Raw genomic sequence first — 13804 nt, 5'->3', positions numbered from 1 at the left:
GCAGAACTGCGTCGACAGAACCCGAGAATCTCCGAGGACGATATCCGTGTTGCTATGAGCAAGTCGAACCTCGTGCTGTACGATATTCCGACTGTGACGAACAACTGCATGCAGGAGCTACTTGACGAGTCCGACGAGGCCACAGCCTATACGACGCGGGACACTCTGCGCAAAGGATTTGGGGGTATTGTAGACGACTTGATCAGCTCAGGAACGAGTAGTAACGGCACACTTCTTACTGCGGGACAATACGCGTACAAGATCGCTGACAAGGCAGCAACGTTCTATGCTGTTTGGGACAAAACGAACATCGGTGGAGCGATCTCCGAGTTTTTCCAGACCATCTGTGGCCCTACAGAGTATGTCGGTGAAATTGATGATGGTAGTGCGAAAGACGCGCTGGGTCTAAAGACTGTCAAGGCGGCTTTCAATAACAGCGCTGGCAACTGGACGAAGAAGGGTGACGGCTCTGTCGTCATTACGTTCAAGAGTGTCGACACAAAGGATGTGACTGTGAATATCAAATCTGGAGGTAATAAGATCGATGAAGTGTCCGTCGCGGCGGGTAAAACTGTGACGTGGAGATCAAATGTGACGGTTTTGGGTGGCAAGACGTTGTTTTTTGACCGCTGGCGCCCGGGCTTCCTAGGTCTCCCCGGTACGGGCGGTGGCTCACTGCTACTGTGGGTGCCTCGATCAACACAAGGCGGCAATCTGCGGCTGACCGCAATGCTCAATGTGAGCTGAGTTTAGTTTTAGAGTTTAGAGGAGAGAGATCTCCATTATTGATTAGTGTAGTGAGTACTTCTGGTGTGAAGAAATCGTTTAAGTTATGCTAAAAGTGAATAGATAATAAGTCCTACTATTTATGCAGCGAGTACATGTACATGCATGACCTGAAATGTGTACTTGTCTCGATCTCCCGTTTTGGCTCATTTATGGGAGTTGAGCACTTTCTTCAACGAAGTAATATTTAGGTTGTCTTAAAACATTTAATGTCTTTCATTTTTAGATTTGTTTTACAGGTTTATTTAAGAAACCTATAAAACAAATTTAAAAATGATGCAAAAGCCTATACTTTAAAAAAGCATCGTTGATTTTTGCATTATTACAGTTTTTTTTCAACTTTGATTCAACTTAAGAAATTGATAGGCGAGGCCTCCATAAGATTCAGAATGTATGTAACGCAGTTCAAACGATATTTTCTTGACGTGATTTGAATTAAATAAACGGAATGATTCTAAACACCACTGCTGAGCTCACAAGGCGACACTCCAGCGATTGACTTATATCCCAACGTCTGCAAGCAGGGGCTTATGGTAACCCAGTATCATTCGATATTTTTTATAGGAATAGTACTACTATTTGATTTTAAATATCAATAGTAGGTTTGTTTTTGAGCTCGCAATTTGGCTAAATATTAACTCAGAGGTTTGAAAACTATTAGATTCAAGATGATATTTTTTTAAATTCCCACTTAAGTACGTTTCTTACCTCTTGCCCGAGGGCTTACCAAAGAACTCTTTCGGTCAAGCTCTAAAGCAGCAGTAGTGATAGCAGGCTTTAAAACTGGAGTATTTTTCCTAGTATTTCACTGTGACACAGACTAAGCCGATCGAGATGGAGAACTGCAAACGGCTGCAGCTGTTTGAGGGACAAAATGGGTGCCATGGGTCTTTGCAAAGCATTGGCAATTAGACCTAGATTGGCGATGGCTCAAATTAAGCCTCAATCACTCGTGTCGACGCGGAAGACGTGATGGATCATTGTCAAGTCCATAATAGTAGATGTGAGGAAACCGTCGTATATTGAGAAGTGAGAGGAAGCTAACTACGTTCTACTCGTACCTTGCTTCTTCCTCTGGCCATTCATCCTCACACCTTATTCCGCAGTTGTCCCATCCGGAGAGCGGCCGGGCGAAATGCCACTATACCGTAACCGTGGTTACACTCGGTTACAAATCTTCTTCTAACACTCCTCCTCGCTCGTCGCGCTCGCCAGCTACTACTCCAACATGAAAATCTTCCGAAGCTCGTCCAATCTGGCTGCCGGAAGCGCCTTCGTGAGAAGGTCGGCCTTCATTAGTCGTGACTCCACATATTCTGGTTTGATCACACCTCGCCGTGCAAAATCGCAGATGAACTTGACTCGGATGTCTACGTGCTTTGCACTGGACATACTGTCTTCGGTCTCTAGCTTCCTGATGGCGGCCTGGTTGTCCATATACATGGTCATTGGCTCTACCACCGCAAACTCCAGCTCCCTAACGAGTTCTCGCAGTCCAAGCAGCTCACGTCCGACATTTGATGCTGACGTAAATTCTGCTTCCATCGTGGATATCACAGAACCAGTCTATTTCTTACATATCCACTGCACGATGGCCCCGTCGAGAGTGATCACTCCGCCGGTCACCGACTTCCTGTCGGCCTTATCCGCCGCGAAATCCGCATCACTCCAGCTTTCCAGACAGATCCGTCTTCCACTGGCTGCGTCTACTCGTATTTTGACCTTTAGTTCCTTTGTCTGCTTCAAGTACCTAGCGATCCGCTTCGCGAGCTTCCAGTCGTTTACGGTAGGCTGATGGGTGCGTCTCGTGGCCTTGTGGACCGCAAAGCTAATGTCTGGTCTCGTACAGCGAGCTATCCATAGCAGGCTGCCGACGAGAGACTGGAAACTTCGTTTTGTTGGCTCTCCGCGCCCTCCTGACTGCATCAACAGCTGCGGTGCTCCTTATTCGGCTTCGTTACATTCTTCTCCGATTGGTGCGCGTACTCCGTTTGCGTCCGCGAGCCCGTACTGCTCCAGTAGCTCTTCAATCGCAGCTTGCTGATCCAACGAGTAACCGTCCGATTCATGAAGCTCTACACGCATGCCCAAGAACTTTCGTACCACACCCAGATCCTTAATGGATAAAACACTCATCGCTTGAAAACAATCTTCGACTAGCTCTGGTTTGGAGGCCGTCACTAGAAGGTCATCCACATACACTCCTACCAGAGTCATGTCGCTGCCGTGCTTCTTGTAGTACAAGCACATGTCGGTAACGCACCTAGTGAAACCGATCTCCTCCAACTTAGCGTGTAGTAGCTTGCTCCACAAGCGCCCCGCTTGCTTCAAACCATACAGCGACTTCTTGAGCCGCAGCACCAGCTTGCTGCTGGTGTCCACGCCGAGAGCGCGTAGCACCGCCTCAGATATTTGCATGCCCTTTGGTATAGCCAGATAAATCTCCAAATGTTGCTCTTTGTCCGCCTTGACGTACGCGTTTGGTATATCCCCGTGTCGGGCAGGCACACGCCAGCGCCGAGCAAACACCAGCACTATCTTTACGGTGCTCAGCTCCATTACCGCCGCAAACGTGAGGTTGTAATCAATGCCAAAGAGCTGTTCGTTTCCGCAAGCAACCAACCGAGCTTTGAACCGCTCGATGGCGCCGTCGGCGTCCGTCTTGGTCTTAAAGACCCATTTAGTGTGCAGTACGTGGCTGCCAGTTGGCGGTACCTCGACTGTCCACACTCCGTTATCTTCAAGAGCTCGCAGCTCTTCTACCATAGCAATTACCCACGCGTCCTTGAGCCCACTCTTCATTGCTTGTCCATAGTTCTTGGGGTCCGCCTCACGCACGCTATTTACCACGTCGTGTATCGCCCCATCCTGACTATTATCGTCACTAGTCGTTCCTGCTCCAGCAGCCTTTTGAGTAGTCGACCTCGTCCGATGCCTTTCCCGTGTCCAACCGCCCTTGGACTTCCTTTTGGCTTTCTTTTTCCCTTTCGATCCCGCTCCCGTACTGGCAGCATTCGCATTGCGGTCCTCCTCGTTTGTCTCTTCCGACTCCTCGAGGTGTACGCGCCTCAGCTTCTCGTTCTGTACGTCCGTGAGCGTCTCCACATTCCGTACGTGCTGGGTCACCACGACCACTTTGTCCTTAGGGATGTAGACTCTGTACCCCTTCATCTCATCGCTTTTACCAACGATTATCGCAGCTTTACCGCGTTCTCCTAGCGACTTGTTCTTGGCGTCTGTGTGTACCGTGCACGGAGACCCAAACACCACGATGTCGCTGAGGTCGGGGGTGCTCTTCGTGAGCATCTGCAACGGCGACTTGGACCCGGGGTTTGCCTTACTCGGGCTCCTATTCAGTATGTACGCCGCGTACTCTGCAGCGTCTCCCCAGAAGCTGAGTGGCAGACCACACGCGAACACCATGCTTCTCACCATGTTCATAATGGTGCGGTGCATTCGTTCTGCTTTTCCGTTGCTGGCTTGATTCCTGGGCTCGCTTACTTGCCGCGCAATGCCAGTTTCTTTACAAAACAAATCTAGAGTCTGGTATTCACCTCCTCCATCCGTCCGCAGCACATGGATACGACAGTTAAACTGGCGCTCAAAGAACGCCATGAAGTGTTTAAACTTCTGAGCAGCAACGTCCTTCGTCCGTGCCAAGAAGATCCTGCAATAGTTCGTCCTGTGATCGACGAAGTTCACCATGTACCTGTTGCCGAGTCTGTCTCTTGGCGTCATTGGTCCCTTGAGATCTGAGCATATAACACCGCCAATGACGTCGATAGGTGCGTTGGCTCCTGTGTCCTTTCTGGACTGTTTGTTCTTCGTTTGCTTTCCTTGTGCGCAGGCCAAGCAGTTCGCTCGCTTCTCATCCGTGAGAAAGATTCCAGACGCAGGATTCTTGGCCATCTTGAGGATAGTATCGTAGTTCAGATGTCCTAGGCGGCGGTGAAAGTGCATCAGCGTGCCCCTCTGTACGTCTTGTCCTACCTCCTCATTCTGTTCGCTTGGCGCCAGTACCGACATGAGTACGTCGCCGGCGCTTCTTTTACGCCCCTGTACTTGCGCGCGCACCACCAACACGTTGTTGACTTTCTCTACGTCGAACACTGCTGGTCCTCCAGTCATTGCAGCAACTACACGATGTTGTCCTCGGTAGTCAATCTTGTAGCCTTTCTTCTCTAGCATTCCGTAGGAGATAATGTTCTGCTCCAAGTTCTCTGCGTACTGAACATCCAGTAGTCGCACCGTAGTTTTCTTTCCCATAGCCATGGTTTCCAGCACTATGCTGCCACGCTTGGTTACCCTCAGAGCTCCTCCGTCGGCAGCAACACACTCGCTCTCGAAGTCCTCTGGGTCTTCAAGCAAGTCCTCGTCGTTAACGAGGTGCCGACTTGATCCAGTGTCGAGGATCCATACACCTTTTTCATTGACTGAGTTATCCACTGCCAGGACAAAATCCGCTCTGGCGCCTCGCTCAGTCCCTCTTCGTTTGTTGTTCGGGCACAATGCCTTTAAGTGCCCAACCTTTCCGCATTTAAAACACTTCCTGTCGTCTATACGATCATCGTGTACGTTGTTCACAACGTCACGTCCCAGGTTCTTACCTCGTAGCTCGATCTCCGTGGACTGTGCAAAGTGGGCCAGCTCCTCCGCTTGCCGCAGGTAATCCGTCCGGCCAAGTTTCAGTCTGGACAGCATCGACACTCTCATCGACGCGTCCGCGTAGTGGACGATGTTGTCCAAGACGAGGTTGTCGGCGCCTCCACACGCCTCACTCACAGCCACCAGGTAGAGATAGTGTTCAGTCCAGCTGCGCTTGGAGCTCTTTGGCGCTGTAAACATCTTCATGCTCTGGGCGGGCGTTATCTTGGTCGCGAACGTGTGCAGCAACCGCTGCATGGCGTGCTCCAACGTCGGCTCCTCTTCCCACCACCCCTCAACCTGCTGGTTGTAGTATCTCTCAGCCATGCCGGTAAGGTGATGACCGAGGACATCCACCTTTACTTCCTCTGTCCACGTGAAGCCACTTGCGCGTTCCGCAAATAGTATCTGACGCACGAACCGTTTGCCCCAAGACAGAAAACCACTGCCGAGGCCTTGATACAGCTCCTTGCCGTCGAAGTGACGGATGCCAAGCTTCCGTTGGCGCGTATCCGGCACACGAGGAAAACCCTGAGCTGGAGCCGGCATGCCGTGCGGCATGGTTGGCGGCTGAACGTGCGCCTGGTACATGCGCGGGGGCACGTAATGCTGTGGCAGCGCTGGCTGAGGAGCTTGTGCCATCTCCACGTTAGCCGCTGCGTTCTTGAACCCGTAGCCGCGCTGCTTCACACCGAAGTACGTGGCTGGAGACATTGCCGGGGAATTCCTTGTTGGCGTCCTATCCAGTGCTTCTCGGTCCATGGCCCTTCCTAGGCCTATGGCCGACTCGAATACACTTGACTCCGTTCCAGCGATCCGCTGCTGCTCCTCCTGTCGCTTCTGCGACTCCTCTAGGCGCTCCTTGCGCTCTGTGAGGCCGGTGAGGAGATCCACCAGCTTCTGCTGTGGGTCCCTCGTCTCCTTGACTTCGTCGTCGCCTCCGTACTTGCTGCTGTCGGTCCTTTCGCGATCGACATCTGCGTCCGGATGCCCGCGGGCTGACTCCGCGGCGACAGTATCGTTGCTTGGGCTCATAACCTATTAGTAGATGTGAGGAAACCGTCGTATATTGAGAAGTGAGAGGAAGCTAACTACATTCTACTCGTACCTTGCTTCTTCCTCTGGCCATTCATCCTCACACCTTATTCCGCAGTAGTCCCATCCGGAGAGCGGCCGGGCGAAATGCCACTAAACCGTAACCGTGGTTACACTCGGTTACAGATCTTCTTCTAACAAGTTTAGCGGTGTGTAGATCCAGACCAAGCAAGTAAAGTATGGAAACTCGTCTGTATGGAATAGTTGATCAAAGTTTTGAGTTTTAGTACAGTAAATTAGTATTTTAAAGTGCGCAGCGACATCTATTCACTCCATTCCTTATGACGAGTGAGCGCGGTATTAGCAGCTTTCAACGCGCGGTTTTTCTTGCGCTAGGGTGCATGACGAACGATCCGTGGATACGTTAGGCTTATAGAGCGCATCTTCTTGATTGAAAAGTTGAGCAGTCGTACCTCTTCCTCAAGTAATTTCTTCAAACGCTGGCACTCCGCTCTGTCATCAGCTTCTCGCGCTCTCTGTCCAGATCGGGGCCGAAATCTGTCGCCTTTTCTGTCTGATTGTGCATCGTATTCCGTTTGCTCATTGTCGAATGGATCGTCGAGCGATTGATGCACTCGATCGCGAAGAGCTGCTGCATACGTCGGTTTAGTTCTCCGCACTGGAGCTGAGACCGGACGGGAGAGCTTGAGTCGATTAATCGCTGCTGGCATCGGCAGGCCAGAGTGCGAGTTGTGTATGGGGAGTCGTCCGGCTGCAGGCGTCATCTAGCACAGTTCAGGATTTAGAACTGACTAAATCTAGAACGATACATGTCGATTCATACAATAGCTTTCACGTGTCGGAGCTTCGTTGGGTCTGCAAGGATATTCTTCGGTAATGCAAATGTTCTGAAACGAAACCAGCACAGCGTTAGTAGCGCTGGCCACTTGAGCATCTTCACTCAATGTTTGCACCGTTGACTTGTATCCACTGCGCTTACTAGCCGCCCAACGTATGTGTAGAGGTCCAGACAGTCCTCACGGATATTCTGCAGGACACGCATTAGTTTACAAAGGTAATTCAGAATAGAGCTCAACGAGTTCACCCACATCCACAGTGTCGGTGGTGGTCTGCTGTAGTTGCTGTAGCTTGTTGTTTGCGACGTTGAGTTCTTCACTTTTGCTCGCTAGAGACTGTTCATACTGTTTTTGACAAAATTTGTAGGAAATAAAGTTCAAAATACAGAACTACTTCAAGTAACTGTTAGAAGCGACAATACCTGTTGTCGAATGAGAGAAATCTCATTTTCTTTCGATTTCTGCAAAGCTGCCACTCGATGTTGAAGTTTCTGAGCAACAACAAACCCGGCATTTGTGCAATGAGTTGGCATGTTGAACGTCAAAGTGCATATCGTGAACATTCTTACCTGCTCAAAGTGCTTTTCACGATCTTTTGAATTGTCGCAATCCTCACCTTGCAGATTAATGATGGATTGCTGGTAGATGAGCATCTTTTCACTACTGGAGTGCATGTGGTTATCACGGCGAACAAGAGTCTGCATTTCGTCTCGATGTCGTGCTGCCTCGGATGCCAATGCGCGATCATATTCACTCGTTTTCTGCTGCAAACAGCTCTGCAGCGTGGCAATCCGTCGCTTCTGTTCGTTAATAGTTTGTCTCGCATTTTCCTTGTCTTTATTTGCTTCAGTCTAGAAGCAACGACATCGTCTTTATCAAATAAAAAAATCACAGTTCAATGCCTAGACGCTCACCACAACCACCGCGAAATTACTCTTTGCATTGGCATATTTCTGCCGTAAGCGGTCTCTGTCGTTCCGAGTTTCTATCGCTGTTTTCAGAGCAGTAAGCAGATTAGTGAGCAGACTCTGAGTCTTAATAAATGTACAGCCGCATACCATTTGCTCTTTGTAAGCCTTTGGTGATCCCGTGGTGCTTGCCTTTCAAAATTGCACTCGAATCTACAGCACTTTGTCCGTGGTCCTCGTCTGAGAAAACAGACTTAAGCACCAGACCATCCTACACGTATACACAGCGTGTCAGTAGTCTGGTTAAGTCTACAAACGGTGTTTAACGTATTAACGCACCGCAAACTTAATTTCGCCGCTTTCCGATATTTCCTCGGCTTGGAAGCCGAGTTCGTTGAGTGTGGCGACGAATCTGTTGTTGTACTCGGTTCGCAGCCCCTCGAGCTGCCGCCGTAAGATGCTCGATTCCTCTTGAAGCTTACGAATGCGCCGGTCTTTGTCTGCGATAGTGCCATTGATGTGGTTTACGCGAGGCTGAACGAACGCAATCGCTGCGTTAGCGTGAGCTACGTACGAGTCACTTGGCAACGTCAGCGACTCACCTGGTTTTGTACGGATCGGCATCGGTTAGCGAACTGTAGCGTGCCCAAACACTCTTCGTAGTGCTCTTTCATCGGGTGGATGGTTGCAATCAATGTAGTGAAACAATTGCCGCCTGTGCACATCGAGAGCGTCAGCAGCGTGACACATGATGTAACTCTGCTACAGACGAACCAATACTGTTCTGCAAGAGACGGGTAAGTTTCGAGTCTCGGTAAGGGATGTAGTTGTAGCCACTCTCTGGATCCAGCGACATGACAACTTTGCCTACAGCGCTTAAGCTCGAGTTAATATGCAGCGCCTCCTTCAACCGCTGGCCATCCGACTCGCTTTTCTTCAGTCGTTCCGATCTAAACTCCATTGAGCAGCAACAAGCATTAGCAACTGTACATTGACCAACACTCAGTGACATACATACCCGGCCAGATCGACCATGTTAAGCATCCCGGAGATAACTTCATCCGAATCCCGAGCTTCCAAAAGACATTCACGTTAGATACCCCATTTAAGTTCAATGTGCAGTTTATTCCAGCACCTTGCTGAAAAACGTGGATGGTGAAAACCGTGTGCGAGCGAGACGACACCGCGTTCATTTTCGTTTCGTGTGTGGATCGCAGTTTCAGGCCACACTGCACAATGGCATCCACCTCCTCCCTCGAAGTTACGGTGACCATGGATAGATCTTTCACGAACACCCGGCCTTGAGCATCCTCATGTATCTCAAAATTTGCTTTAAACGCATACAGTCAGAATGAATGTGTACATCATTGAGGCATGAAAAGCTCTGACCTTTTTCGTAGTCGTAGTCTTCCTCTCCTCTCGAAGGGAAGCTGCAATAGTACAAGCAAGTGAATAAACTATGCAATAGATACTACGCTGTGGTGAAGTCTTACCTAGTCGCGCTCTCGCTTCGAGGGATCTGTTGGTTTTGCTGCTCGAAAATTGTGGATTAGACGGAAGCTTTTAGGATATTTACGAAATACTTTATCTTACTTGACGAAGAAACCATTCGGTACTGCTCGACGTCTGGTATGACACCGGTCTACCTGTCTTCTTAAGATAGCTGCATAATTTCTTAACAGCCTTCAGCAAATAACGCTTCATCTCTACGGCACTTACGCTCGTGCAAGATCTCGGACACGATCACAGTAGATCTCCAGAAAGCTGACAGCTAGAGTCACTCCCTACTCAACAAAAAAAACAATTTACTTTAGCATCTAGGAAGTACGTGCTCCAAATTATAGACAAGGAATACTCACGCACTTTGAATTTGGTCTGCTGACGATTTACCATGTCAAAGAGGTACTCAATTGACCGTGACAGTAGACCAACTTTTTCTCCCCCCGCTTCACCGAATATGCTAAAGCAACGTTATCGTTATTTTATCATATCCTACTGGAACGCACTCGATGATATTTACCTGAAAGTTTTCCCTGATCCGGTCTGTCCATAGGCAAAACAACAGCTGTTGATGCCCTTCAACGAGTAGTCCACCAAACACTTGCTCGTCTGAAGACAGAGGGGTTAGAAGTGGTCCCAAGCAGCTACGGGGACATAATTATAACTTTCTACCGCTTCAAACAAGGTGTCTTGAGTTGTATCCGTCCAGTAGATCTATCATAGTATACAACAGGTTTTGCTAGCGTTAAGCATAGCAACCGACGTACAATTGCGATATCGGCCCTACATTGTCGAAGCTAAAAGCGTGATTTCCGTATTGCATTCGTTCCGTGTCCTGCGCAAGCACAACGACAATTCTAAGTCCCAATTGACAAGAATTATGCTTCACGAGTTCGGACCTTTATCACGATATTGTTCGGGGCTTCCTTCTTCCGTTCGAACATGTCTTCGGGAGCATTTTGGCCGTCAGCGCAGGGCCTCGCTCGAACATAAACCTGCAGTGGTTCCCTCATCTATTAGCGTTGAGTGGCTCCCAGGGGTTTCCTCTTTAGCTACCTTAACGTTCGCGTTCCCCAGCAACCGGGTATAGTCCGTCGTAACTTTGTGGTCCATTGCAATCCTCACGCGTTCTAGATGATCCAATGAATCGCCGCGATAGTGGCGACAAACTTTTGCAGAGGTTGCTGAAAGTGACGAGGGTGAGCTAGTGGAGTCTATTTATTCTTGTACGGTTCATTTTAAGGCGATCACAGGTTAAAATAAAACACGGTTTTTTTCAAAGTCATTCGCAGTCAAAATTGTGTTCAGTATCGTCACTGTGACAAGGTGATGTGAAGGCGTCACATCACACTGGATAATGAATGCCACGACCAGATTTGATTTCTAATTTCTTTTTCTATGCACGCGGAATCCGGGATAGCAAGTAGCCAGCTATTATATACTTACTGTAAATTAATAAGTCTTATTATTAAAAGCCACTACTTGCTAAACAGCTGCCCGCGTTTATCTTCTTCACAGTTGCTGTCTGCCCGCGTTTCTCCTCGGAGTTTTACTAAGCTTCATTGCGAAAACTGACGTCCTTGGTCCAATTTTGTCCACAATTAATTGCGTCCTTCCGAAACGTTTTCGACAGTAAAGCGGATGCAAGTGAGTGGTGATTTCACTGTCATGGTCAAACTAGAGACGTCTACGAAGCAACAGAGCTCAGGGAGCAAAGGACGTGTGTCACCAATTAGTGTACGCTTCGCAACGCCTCCTCCTTGTGGAGTATCGTCGATAGAATACCAGGACGAGCTCGGAGGAATGAGCCCAAGCGCAAAAGACCCAGCCGCTTTTAAAGACGCGCCTGAAGCTAAGCGAGCAAGACGGACAGCGATTGAAAAGAAATCGAGACAACGAAGGCAGGGAGTTTTAAAGCGAATGCGAGAAGAAGTCAAGCAATTGGAGAACATGTATGTAGAGATGGCTAAGCGGAAGGAAGTTGGGATCCCTACAAGTCTCAAACAGTGGCAAGGCGTCGGCGACGTAAGTTCCACCAGTATGAACGAGCTGCAACACAAATACTCAGAGCTTACGTTGGTGGCACACGCTCTCGAGCAAGACCAAGCAGCTCTCCAGAATCTCTTACAAGAACACAAAAACTCAAGCCGATCAATCAGCGGCGTGTTGGACGAGAGACGAGACGAGGATGCTTTCGCGATCTGGGATAGTGGTGTGCCTCCTAGCTCTTCTTTCGCTGCCAGGTTCCGTCCTCTTTCGATGGCAGAGGGTTACACTCTCGTACGCGAATCGTACGAAGAGATCCGTAGATTTACGGAAAGTGAAGACTTTGACACGACAGGAGCGAGTTTTATGGGCTGGACAGACAAACGCAAATTCGACCAAAACTCGCAGACTTTTGAGTACAGTTTCACCAAACACTTCCCATTCGAGAAAACCGAGAACGTTTTGGCCAAGAGCTGGCGCACCTTTTTGGATGGACCCAAACTGGAGAATTTGGCATTTGGTACCTCCGCTCAAGGTCGATTTGAAGTGCTGCAGGTGCTGAATGACGACTTGTTGATCATCCGTCGAGACCACCAGATGCCTAGGTTTCCGATGACCTTCACCTCGATCCAAGTCCTGTTTCGTCTGCAGACGCCTACCGGTTACACTTTGTGTATCCGCTCGATCGCGTCACCAGAAATCAAGAACGCGCTTGAGCCCCACGAATGTTCGATTGACTTCTTCCACTGGTAAGCTTGCAGATCGAGACTTTATTTTGCTAGGCGTGCACGTTCTTAACCCTCTGTACTTACACATACTTCAGGACCCACTTTAACCGCTTGTACAACGAATACGATGAACCAGCAGGATGCGAGGTCGTGACAGCGGGGTCTATCAACGATCACAACCGTCTCAAGTCTGCTTACTGGCTATTCGAGATCGCCTGCTCAGTTTTGCGCTGGGAGACCTTAACTATAGCCCCAGTGTTTTTGATTCCGACACAATAAGCTTATCATGTGTATGAAATCTAGCACCTGTAACGTTTAGCTATTGCTTTAGCTTACATGTTTCTCTTTTTGTTGACTCATTTTGCATGAGTCAACAAAAAAAAAGAGTCACTCAAAAGCATGGTTCGGCCGGTTTTTATGCGTGGACATACAAGTACAGTACCTCTCATTCAAGCTTACAAATGGATAGCCCACATTTACGCAGAGTTCGCTCGTAGATAGTTTTAGCAATAACGTCGCCATGTAAACAATACCAAGAACACCAGTCATTTGAGATCCACGGCTACAGACTGCATCGCCACCACCCCCCACCTATGGTGTTTGCTGGGACGGGTTCGTATGTGAGAGTTTTTTTTTGTCTTCCTGGACTTCTTGTGTCTTCGCATCATTATTTTTTATAGTCCGCCAATCTAACGCAGACGGCGACGGAAGGCAGCAACACGAGGTCCACTTTAAGTCTTTTAAGCTGAGGACCTCAAGTTAAGGTACATACCACCCTCAAGGATGTGCAATCATCAAGACTTGACTGTTGTACGTCAAGTACATGTACTTGTACACGTACTTCGAAGAATTGTACATGTACCGGATCCATGCATTTCCTGCTAGAGTATCACTTGTAAAATACAGTACCCGCGCATTGAATGCTCGGGTACATGTACTTCATCGGAAATGAGCTTTTATGATGACGATGAGGAAGGTGGACTTCATCGTTTTTTAATGCCATTTAAACGGCATGTTTCCGTTTTTTTGCAGAAAAACTGATTTAATAAATAATTTTCAAAATCGTTTTGTCTGCGATTTAGTGCTTGCATCATTCTGGCATACATGTATTAATACATGTATTAAAATACGCTACGAGGCGAGTTTCTTCTAAAATCCTTCGGTGGTCGTACAGTTCTAAATAATTACGACGCTATTTTAGAACTGGCCGTTCTGACGGGTTGACACTTTGCTAGCCGCAAGCCCTCACCCTTGCATACTGTATGCAGTGATCTGAGCGCTACGAAATTTAGGACTATACACAGGATACTTCCCGAAATATGTTTACTCTTAAAAAAACCGTTCCAAATTTTTCCTCAGC

At 48.5% G+C, this 13804-nt stretch overlaps 3 protein-coding genes across 3 annotated transcripts; 1 reads left to right on the top strand and 2 right to left on the bottom strand.

The window, feature by feature from the left end:
- Window positions 1–54: 54 nt before the first annotated feature.
- PITG_10476 (uncharacterized protein) lies at window positions 55–747 on the top strand (the record flags this gene model as incomplete). The annotated part of the gene is made up of 1 exon (XM_002902215.1): window positions 55–747. One exon carries the CDS (start codon window positions 55–57, stop codon window positions 745–747), a length of 693 nt encoding a protein of 230 aa, XP_002902261.1.
- Window positions 748–7303: 6556 nt separating this feature from the next.
- PITG_10475 (kinesin-like protein) lies at window positions 7304–9504 on the bottom strand (the record flags this gene model as incomplete). Its single annotated transcript, XM_002902214.1, has 12 exons — window positions 7304–7373; window positions 7440–7513; window positions 7575–7667; window positions 7745–7813; window positions 7892–8173; window positions 8237–8307; window positions 8438–8501; window positions 8570–8764; window positions 8845–8945; window positions 9005–9180; window positions 9249–9303; window positions 9366–9504. The coding sequence occupies 12 exons, from the start codon at window positions 9502–9504 to the stop codon at window positions 7304–7306; spliced, it is 1389 nt and encodes a 462-aa protein (XP_002902260.1).
- A 215-nt stretch (window positions 9505–9719) lies between these two features.
- On the bottom strand, window positions 9720–10843 carry PITG_10474 (uncharacterized protein; the record flags this gene model as incomplete). The annotated part of the gene is made up of 9 exons (XM_002902213.1): window positions 9720–9764; window positions 9824–9893; window positions 9950–10010; window positions 10090–10190; window positions 10251–10339; window positions 10403–10444; window positions 10518–10565; window positions 10630–10725; window positions 10787–10843. 9 exons carry the CDS (start codon window positions 10841–10843, stop codon window positions 9720–9722), a joined length of 609 nt encoding a protein of 202 aa, XP_002902259.1.
- Window positions 10844–13804: the final 2961 nt, after the last annotated feature.

This window comes from Phytophthora infestans, genomic scaffold, assembly GCF_000142945.1.
Source record: "Phytophthora infestans T30-4 supercont1.18 genomic scaffold, whole genome shotgun sequence".
Taxonomy (NCBI): domain Eukaryota; phylum Oomycota; class Peronosporomycetes; order Peronosporales; family Peronosporaceae; genus Phytophthora; species Phytophthora infestans.
The sequence above is the reverse complement of the archived record's forward strand: the minus strand, read 5'-3'. Positions and strand labels throughout refer to the sequence as shown.